A 10,905-nucleotide genomic window follows, 5' to 3' on the forward strand; every position below is an offset into this window, starting at 1 on the left:
CCCCCAGCAAAAGGACTTTTCCATCTACTGCCCTCAGGCAGACAATACAGGAGTCTGCCATCGCGCATGTAAAAACTCAAAGACAGTTCTTACCAACAAGCTGTCAGATTACTGAACTCTTGATAATAATACTGAACTATTGACAATAACATTGCACCAAGCCACATCTGTGACAACTAATATGTTTATTGCTGCTGCACTAATGTGGCTGTATCATGTATGTCACTACCTTACTATCATAATTCATCTCAGTGTTACTCACTACCTGTGCAATAACCTGTCACACAACCTCTGTAGTTGACGTGTTTTTGTCTTTCAGGTGCACCTGCACCTACATCTGGACCTGCCATTCTGTGTTTGTTTGTCTCTCCTTCCTGTCCTCTCAAACCCAGCCAGTCAAAGCAGATGACCGCTTGTCCTGAGCCTGGTTCTGCTGGAGGTTTCTTCCTTTTAAAAGGGAGTTTTTCCTTTCCACTGTCTCCTTTGTGCTTGCTTAGGATGGGTGACTGCGACAAAGTGAATATTCAAACAGTCTGCTGGCTGCCTTAGATAGAGGGCTTTACTACTTGGCTTTTCTATGTATGTGGATGTTTCTGTAAAGTGCCATTAGACAACTTTGTTGTAAATTGGCACAATATAAATAAACTGAATTGAATAGTATATGTTAGTTATGTGCAATATATATCATGTGCATTTAAGCTAATATTATTACTACCTTGAAATACTTATTCATACAATCTAAAAAGTTCAATCTGGCCCTCTGGACATTAAAAAAAAAACAAAACAATACAATAAAAAAAAAATTGTAGAAACGTTTCGTCTTTCATCCGAAAGACTTCCTCAGTCTGAGGTGCTGTATTCAGCTCAGTCTTATAAATAGCAACCTCTCGCAGTGGATCAACCAGTTTGCTGCTGACAGCCAAAACCAGCTGCTCACATGATCAAGAAGGACCATCAGCCTAACGATGGATCATTATCACACTGATGGCTTTTTACTATTCACAGGGTGCTCCAAGCCAGCGGTCACTCTTTCAGGGATGAAGATGTTCACATCTTTGATAGAGAGGAACGATGGTTTGAGTGAGGAGTAAAGGAGGCCATCTTTGTGAAAAGAAACCGTCCATCATTAAACAGGGGTGGAGGCCTCCGTGTTCAACTGTCCCCCTCTTACATTGCTGTTATTGCTAGTATCACTCAGCCCCCTGTGAATAGTAAATATTATATTAACAAGCTCCAAAAGAAATATAGTAAACAACATGGTAGAATATAACAGTGCAAGTAGGATCTTGTAAATATTATATTTCTTTTCAATTTTTTTGTACTTTATTTTGCACCCTTAATGCATGCTTTAGTTTTTTGTTGTTGTTGTTTTTCAGCGAGTCAAATCGGTTCATCTTATCCATTTCATTGCATTGTTGACCTTGTGTTAACCTGCATATGACAAATAAACAACATAACACTCAGTCATAAACCTTCCAGACAGAGAAGCAAAGTGAATCTTACCGGAAGAAGGTGTGATGCTCAATGCAGACCTTCCACAACTTCTTGGCAGCTCTGTGGTTGGAAAGCTTAAAGCCAATTGTGCTTTCAAATTGTTCATACTGGATGAGTGAGAGAACATAAACATATAAAAATTAGAGTAACATTTCATGTATGGGCACCAACTTAGAATCTGGTACAGTTACCTAATGAGCCCCATCTCAGATTTGGGAAAATTTAAATTGAGCTATCTATTAAAAAAGTTATTAAAGGACAAAAATATTAATACAAACAATGTTTACTTTGCACTTACATTAACACTATTGCAACAATAAACTCTTTACGCCAATACTGTACATCAAGGGCGTCAGAAGCATCCGTAATGTGGGGGGGACACGCAATGATGTGTGTAGGTGTGTGTGTGCGCGTGCGTGTGTGCGCGTGCGTGTGTGCACGTAAAAAAAAAAAAGGTGATCATTAGTGTACAAAAAGCAACATTTCACCTAAATTTCCTTTAATTCCACACATTTAAAACATGTTTCTCACCAAGTTTGTGTAAATTCAGCTGTGGGTTTAAAGTAATTTTAACTTTAATACACTTTAATATAGAGCATCAGGTCGGCACTATTTGTCTTTATAGAGAAATAAAAAACATCACCACTGGACTATTTTACTTGTGTTCAACACTACTCATCTAAATAATGTTTCTCATGAAGCTTGAGGACAATAAGGTGTGGGTTTTTAAGACATTTAAACTTTAATGCACCTGAACAGACAGCGTCTCTTACACCTGCAGCATCTTACAGCGTCACACCTACTGCTAAGATGCTACAGACATAGCGCTCCACTCCTCTCCTCCTAACATGAATATATGTTTATGATCAAACCCCCCCCCCCCCCCCCCCCCCAAGTCAATAACTGCCTGCAAAAAGCTTGCTAAACTGGCGAGCGAGTAACAGAGGTGTCTCCATCTCCTCCACCTGTGCGCGTTTTCTGCCGAAGCAGAAGGAGAGCACAGAAACACCGAAGGTGTTACACCATATTCTGTGACCACTGTATATTGTGACCGTGGCAACAGGCTGCTGTGTTTAGAGTTGGAAGTAACCAGGAAAACCTGGAGTGGAGTTTTAGTGGTTTGAATATTCTCCTATTAATCAAGTGGAATGGATTTGTTCAGGAAGAAAGAGAAACTGCATCGCCTGAACTAATGTTTCAGTAAAAGTGTATGTGTGTGTGTGGGTGTGTGTGTGTGGGGGGGGGTGTCGGTCCAAATGAACGTTTTTAGAATGTGGGGGGGATTTGTCCCCTTCTCATATAATGGTTGCGACACCTATGCTGTACATAAGCAAACAGAAATATTTAAAAAGTGGTAGGTCTGATTTAGGAAGCATAAAATCTAATGTTTAATGCTGGGTGGCAAATAATTTTTTGCCTCTATATTTACACCCTTTATCCCTCTCTCTTTGATTTATTCATTTTTTTTTTGGTTGTGGCTGCAGCTGCAGCAGCTCTGTTGAAGGGCTTCTTTATTTGGTTTGATCACAACCTCACTGTGCAGCTCTGTCACTTGACTGAGTCTCACCCCGGCAACCTAAGCTGAGGCTAAGCATGGAGGTTAAGCTGCAGTGCCTCACAACACAGAAAGGAGAGTTTAAAAAAATAGATCCTGACCATGTGAAGGAGCAAGCTCACGGATTTAATAGGTCAGTTTTTAGCATGACTGGCCACACTTTATATCTGTGTCTTGCATGAGTAAAACCTATCGGCCAGTCTGTGATTAGTTTGTGACATCCACAGGTGCAAACAATTTAGTCCTTCATTGTCCAACTGGAATCTCCAACACGGTGTGCTTAAACTCTAATTTAGGGTACAACTTTTTGTTTGTTTGTTTTTAGGGGTTCATGGGTCCTAACTGACTGGTAACATAGTTCAAATAAAGCCAAGTAAACAAGAGGCCTTAACTAGCACCGTATCAGTAAAAACTACAAACACATGATGGGTTGTGGTCTTAGAAGTAAAATACAGACCAGACAGATAACTATACATGTTAAACAGAATTTAAACCCTAAATTGTCAATTCTACACTTTCAGTTAGCTTCTTAAGCTAGTCTAACCAGCTGGGAGTTCTTGCTTCAAGTATAAAGAGTGTTATCAATCCATCCATCCATCCATCCATCCATTATCTTTACCCGCTTATTCCATTTTGGGTCACGGGGGTCGCTGGTGCCCATGTCCAGCAATCACTGTGCGAGGGGCGGGGTACACCCTGGGCGGGTCGCAAGTCCATCACAGGGCCACATAGAGACAAACGAGACAAACAACCATTCACTCTCTCACTCACACCTAGGGACAATTTAGAGTTACCAATCAGCCTAACATGCATGTTTTTGGTCTGTGGGAGGAAACCGGAGTACCCGGAGAAAACCCATGCATGCACGGAGAGAACATGCAAACTCCACCCAGAAGGCCCCTGGACTGGGGTTTGAACCAAGGACCTGCTCGCTGAGAGGCAGCAGTTCTACCAGTTGCGCCACCGTGCTGCCCTATTATCAATCCACTCAGTGAATTTTGCAAACAGTTTTGCTGCCTCGCCAGCTTCTTTTGTTTAATAATAAATTCTTTAATTGATTCATAGAGTCTCCATGGTCTGCCTGCACCTGGGTTCGACATTAAAGCACAGTATACGACAAGTACCTTTCCTAAATTTTGGTACAATTCAGAAGTTAAGGTTATATATCTTACGAGGCTGCAACTATTGGAGACTAGATGATGACAGAATTGCAAGAACATTTGCTAACTTTACTTTACAGTCACTGAATTTTAAATGTTTTTGACCATGTGACCAACTACCATGCTGCCATGTTTTAAAAGACCAGTTTTGGAAAATGTGGACTGTATTTGTCTCCACAACTTGCATAACCATTTTCTAGGCCTTCACATCATAACCATGTTGGCAGCTGCCCCCATGTTTATGATTTCATCTACTGAAGTACACTTTTAAATTTTAGCTAGGCAGTTTTGGACCAGGTTTTCAACAATTATTATTTATATTTGACTTGGTTTTTACACCTGGATACGTTTTTGTCAAAAGTGACTTCCTGGATGGAATGTCATAAGTGCCAAAACGTAAGACTTTTACCTGAGTTTAATGCGTAATCAACTTGTAAACAATTGGAAAAATATTAGTTGCTAATGAGCTGTCAATGTATTGTTGGACAAATAGATTTAGCAATTTTATGTCAATTTTTGTCATCTGTACTTCCTGGTAGCTTCAATTGCGTCTCTTCTCATTAGCTGTTCAAATCCAGGGCTAAGACACTTTATCAAAAAACAGCTCCCACCCTTCAATGGCCTGATAAACTGCTGTTCAACTGCTATTTTTTTACAAACCGGATTCCAAAAAAGTTGGGACACTAAACAAATGGTGAATAAAAACTAAATGCAATGATGTGGAGGTGCCAACATCTAATATTTTATTCAGAATAGAACACAAATCACAGATCAAAAGTTTAAACTGAGAGAATGTATCATTTTAAGGGGACAATCTGTTGTTTCCAAATGTCATGGCATTAACAAATCCCAAAAAAGTTGGGACAAGTCCATTTTTGCCACTGTTTGGCATCCTCCCTTCTTCTTACAACACTCAACAGATGTCTGGGGACAGAGGAGACCAATTTCTCAAGTTTAGAAATAGGAATGCTCTCCCATTCATGTCTAATACAAGCCTCTAACTGTTCAATCGTCTTGGGCCTTCTTTGTCGCACCTTCCTCTTTATGATGCACCAAATGTTCTCTATAGGTGAAAGATCTGGACTGCAGGCTGGCCATTTCAGTACCCGGATCCTTCTCCTACGTAGCCATGATGTTGTGATTGCTGCAGAATGTGGTCTGGCATTATTGTGTTGAAAAATGCAGGGTCTTCCCTGAAAGAGATGACGTCTAGATGGGAGCATATGTTGTTCTAGAACCTGAACATAGTTCTCTGCATTAATGGTGCCTTTCCAGACATGCAAGCTGCCCATGCCCCAAGCGCTCATGCAACTCCATACCATCAGTGATGCAGGCTTCTGAACGAAGCGTTGATAACAACTTGGGCTATCCTTGTCCTCTCTGGTCCGGATGACATGGCGTCCCAGTGTTCCATAAAGAACTTCAAATCGTGACTCATCTGACCACAGAACAGTCTTCCATTTTGCCACACTACATTTTGAATGACCCCTGGCCCAGTGCAAATGTCTGAGCTTGTGGAGCTTGCTTAGAAATGGCTTCCTCTTTGCACTGGCAACGGCGGATGGCACGGTGGATTGTATTCACTGACAATGCTTTCTGGACGTATTCCTGAGCCCATTCTGTTATTTCCTTGTCAGTGGCATTCATGTTTGAGGTGTAGTGATGTTTAAGGGCCCAGAGATCACGAGCATCCAGTAGAGTTTTACAGCCTTGACCCTTACGCACAGCGATTGTTCCAAATTCTCTGAATCTTTTGATGATGTTATGCACGGTTGATGATGATAACTTAAAAGTCTTTGCTATTTTATGCTGGGTAACACCATTCTGGTATTGCTGCACTATCTTTCCGCGCAACAATGGTGGAATTGGTGATCCTCTTACCATCTTGGCTTCTGAGAGACACTGACACTCAGAGAAGCTCTTTTTATACCCAATCATGTTGTCAATTGACCTAATTAGTGTTAATTGGTCTTCCAGCTGTTCGTTATATGCTCAATTTCCTTTTTCCAGCCACTTATTGCTACTTGTCCCAACTGTTTTGGGATTTGTTGACACTGTGAAATTTTGAATCAACATATTTTTTCTTTAAAATGTTACATTTACTCAGATTAAACTTTTGATCTGTCATCTATGTTATATTACAAATAAAATATTGACATTTGCCATCTCCACATCATTGCATTCAGTTTTTATTCACAATTTGTTTAGTGTCCCAACTTTTTTGGAATCCGGTTCTTACATTTTAATGCCGTAAACTCCCATATAAACAATATATAGATATAGACTTATACAATGAATGCATTGTCTGCACATAAAACATAAAAAAAGAAGTTATTGTACATGTCTTTGAACACTGATGGCTTTCCAGTGCAGGTGTCAAAATACAACATTAACACTTTCAAGGTGGGTCTGAGATGTCCACAATGACTCTGTGGCTATTTTAAGAGAGAATGTGTCACACAATATGCTTTAACATTTACAAAATTTAGGCAATAAGAATCTGAGCCTTTCAGACTCAAGGGAGTTGAGAACCTCCACAAATATTTTGAGACAGTTTGGAGACTTCCTTGCAAATTCCTGTCACCAACAGTTGCAGCATACTGAGATGCTAGATTTAGTAGTGTATAAAAATAATCATTGTTAAAGCAAAACAAGTAAAGTAATAAGAATGTGTCAGTGTTAAGAAAAACTTACTTTACCTACAGTATGTTTAGACCAGTTGTCTCTTGTCCACATCTACTGATACATCTCTCAAAGTCCACACACACACCAGCTATGAAAAAATGGTCTATTCCATTTCTTTATAATTATGGGTCAGCATGATGCATACCTCCCCAGGTCTTATCTTGATGTAGAAGTTGCTTCTCTTGTAGGAAATTTTGAGAATCTTGGGCCAGGCAAAGCGGTTGATTCTTAGCCTGTCTCTGTAAATCAGCAGGCCATTTGCACAAACGCCGAGCATTATTTCAATCCCTTCCGAATCCTGCGGCAGACACGTGCAGAAATGATTTATGAGTAATGCTGAATGTGCTGATGAGGCTGTCTTGCATTTAAATAAAAGTATTTTGGAGGAGCCTACCTTAGCATGATGGAGGTCCACCCCATACATAGACAATTTCTTTGCGTTCTCCAAAAAATTTATTTCTGCCTCTGCTGGCGTCATTCCCCTGTGTGCAGGACAACATCTGTAATCAGCATCTTCACAGGTAATAAACCCAGACTGTGATTGGAATAGACTTGATTTATTAACTTGTAACATCAGAGCACAGAGAGAACTCTCAAACTAAGAAAGTGTTTTCACCCACACTGTGTGCATGTCAATGATGCATAATGTCAGAGCATCTGTGAAACACTAGACCCATGAAAAAGTGATTCAAAACAAAAGAAAACCATCACTGAGAGGTCTGTGGATAGATTAAAGTGGCATTAAAATAATAGTGTGTCATTCTAGTACTTGTAGCTTCGATGGAGCTCCATCACCCTCTCCTCCAGTTCGCGAGTTTGATTCGGAGCGAAGCGGAAATCGCTGACGTAATCTGAACCGTGGTCATCCTGGTCATAGTCACCCAGCTCAGCTTGAATGGTGTAAGAGCCCAGAAGTGCATGAGTGACAAACGAGCATGGCAGCCGACCTGACAGGATATCATCTCTCAGCTGCAAACATAGGTAGTATCTGTCAGACGGGGAAAAGGGAAAAGGACAAGAGGGAGGGTTGGCAGTCAGATGGGCCTGAGCCATGCAAGCTCTAACAAGTTTTCAGTGTTTCTAATCCACGGCTGTTAGAAGCAAGTCTAATCCTTGAAAAATAGTGAGATATTGTGGCTGCTTTGACATTGGGGAAAATACACCACAAGAATTGTTACAATACATGCATGCAAACACCAAGCCTTGCCAAAATAAATAAAGAGCTACAATCTACAGAGCTGATGTGTGAGCAACTTACTCTTGGGTTAACTGAAAATAATCTGACAGCACAAGCACAGGCAGTACAAGTGTTGATTTGGCACAAGTATGTTTGTGTTACCTGGTGATATCCTCTGTGAGCTGGGAGGGGTCTGGAGGGTAGAACTTGACAGCAAACACAAACTGCCACAAAGAGTCTGAGGGGGGGAGACATTGTGAAAGTCAGAGGTTTCAATCTACCCATATAGAGTGAACAGACATGTTCATGACATGTCCGGCCATAGAACAAAAATGTTGCATGGCAGGAAAAGTTTTCCTTCTAGTGCAGCTACTCAGAAACGACACTCACTGCGCATCTGCTTCTTGATCTCTTTGGAGGGATCCAGCCAGTTCTGAAAGCAGAGAAATCAGCTTTCACATGGGGCGGATTGGAAACATGGCTAATACACACCCTGGTGTCACATTTTGTTCTAATTGCCATCAGTGTTCCTAATGAAAGCCTCTCCATATGGTGAATAGAAACCGAGGCCTCCCCTGCTGAGCTGTTCCAACACGCAGAGAGCTGATTTGACTCGAGTGCATTTCTTCTTTGCTGTGCCGAAAGGCACTTACCAATCAGATCTCATAACATCCCGATTTGCAGTGAACTGCTCCAGGACTATGGGAGGGTTGTGAAATTTGTGTAGTGTGGCAGTTGAGCTTCGATGCAGCTCATGTGAACTCACTCATAGAAGCAGCAGCTGTAAATGGTAAATGGTACTTATATAGCACCTTTCTATCTAGTCAAGTTACTCATAGTTCTTTACATCACAATCTGTGCCGCATTTACCCATTCATACAGCACTCTATTAGATCTATACAAAGAATAATAAGTATTTTATCACATTCATACATGGATGGGACACACATCGGAGGCAATGTCATTGTCTTGCCCAGGAACGCCTGGCTCCACCTTATATTACAGATCTTATTGTTCCATATTTTCCTAACAGAGCACTTCGCTCTCAGGCTGCAGGTTTACTTGTGGTTCCTAGAATTTACAAAAACAAAATGGTAGGCAGATCCTTCAGTTATCAGGCTCCTCTCTTGTGGAACCAACTTCCAATCCCTGTCCGTGAGGCTGACACATTATCCAGTTTTAAAACTAGGCTTAAGACTTTCCTTTTTGCTAAATCCTATAGTTAGGGTCGACTTGGGTTTCCTAAGCTGTCCCTTAGTTATGCTGCTATAGGCTTAGACTGCTGGAGGACAAACTGACCACATCTTTCACTCTGCTGCTGTCTTTACTTACTCTGCTCAAACTGTTTTGTATTTGTAATTATTTTTTCTATCCTTAAAATGTGTTTTTTTGTCTTTCAGGTACGCCTGGACCTATACCTGGACCTACCATTCTGTGTTCGTCTGTCTCTCCTTCCTGTCCTCTCAAACCAGCCGGTCAAAGCAGATGGCCGCTTGTCCTGAGCCTGGCTCTGCTGGAGGTTTCTTTCTTTTAAAAGGGAGTTTTTCCTTTCCACTGTTGTTGTAGTATGTCAGGACAGCTTTGCTGTAGACACACGACTAATTAATTATTCTTAAAGCTAGTTCAAGCACAAAGAATATTAATTGTTTAATTACAACGGATTCTTTTCTTTTTCAAGTTAAATTTATGCCAAGTGACTGAGATAACTGTGAGTGGACTGTTTAATCAGTGACATGAGACGCCATTTTAGCTTTGACCCATCAGAATAAATGTGGTCATTTATTTAACAGAATCCAAATTTAACATCAAAACATGTACACATTGATTTGCTGATCTGTTTCTGATTAATAAACTTGTCACACAAGACAACAGAACATTACTGATTGAGGCTGATTCACCTCTGAAGGCATCTAGATTACTGGCGAATAGAAGTTTAAAGAGAAGACATAGATTTAAAGATTTAAAAGGAGGTTTAGATGGAAGCTATGTGTGAAACCAGAAATTTGCACCCTTCCTCCGACACCCCGCTCAGCTTTCCGGTACACTTCAGGACGTGCAGAGACTTTGTTACCTTAGATGGGGATACCTCCACTCCGGAACAGAAGCCCATTAGTACGATCCCTTTACAGCGTCTCCGGTTAAAGTAGCTGGGAATCGTTAGAATAAATGCATATACTCATGAGGTACTCGGTTCCACCGAATAAGCTTCCTTAGAAGTGGAGCATTTACTGCTCGGGTTGAGTGCACAGCGATGCAAGCCGTGACTCCGCTAAATGGAGGGACCCCTTGGAACACGGTCCCATCCATCCACTCCAAGTTCTAAAGACTTAGCCCTAAGACTTAAGACTCCGACTGAGTTCCAGCACTGAACTCCAGGACTGCACTTCAGGACTGAACTGAGTTCTAGGACCGAACTTCAGGACCGAACTTCAGGACCAAACTCCAGGACCGAACTCCAGGACCAAACTGAATAGTTCCACGAAGTGTTCCTTTTAAAGGGGTATACACTTCCTGTTACGTGGTACTTCCTGATTGGTTGAAACAACCAGCAGAGGGTGGTTCTAGTGATGTCAAGAGGGTCACTAGAAGTCAAAAGACAGCAGGAATGTTTACGAATGGTTAGTACAGACAGAGAAATATTATGACGAAGTGGGACAAACGCAGGTGCCAGTTGACGTTATTTACTGTCTGCTAGCTTTAAAAACAAGATACTTCGTTCTAATAACTCGTCTCTGTTTGTCTCTGACTTTCGACCGACATCACTAACTGTACACTTACTTTGTAATCAGGCATTTAACTGTATGATCAAAAATCTGCTGAGGTTTAAAAAGCAT

General features: G+C 41.1%; 1 protein-coding gene across 1 annotated transcript in view; it reads right to left on the reverse strand.

Annotated features, from left to right (window-relative positions):
- Window positions 1–10,905, reverse strand: part of LOC119412170 (band 4.1-like protein 1) — a 134,321-nt gene that overhangs the window by 7,317 nt on the left and 116,099 nt on the right. Inside the window, exons 5-10 of the mRNA XM_037679147.1 lie at window positions 8,462–8,504; window positions 8,234–8,309; window positions 7,664–7,882; window positions 7,289–7,376; window positions 7,040–7,192; window positions 1,504–1,601 (exon numbers count right to left, since the gene is read on the reverse strand). Of these exons, the coding sequence (XP_037535075.1) occupies window positions 1,504–1,601; window positions 7,040–7,192; window positions 7,289–7,376; window positions 7,664–7,882; window positions 8,234–8,309; window positions 8,462–8,504 (677 nt within the window). The remainder of the gene's footprint in view (window positions 1–1,503; window positions 1,602–7,039; window positions 7,193–7,288; window positions 7,377–7,663; window positions 7,883–8,233; window positions 8,310–8,461; window positions 8,505–10,905) is intronic.

Source organism: Nematolebias whitei, chromosome 7, assembly GCF_014905685.2.
Source record: "Nematolebias whitei isolate Nwh7 chromosome 7, NemWhi1, whole genome shotgun sequence".
In the NCBI taxonomy this organism is placed as follows: domain Eukaryota; kingdom Metazoa; phylum Chordata; class Actinopteri; order Cyprinodontiformes; family Rivulidae; genus Nematolebias; species Nematolebias whitei.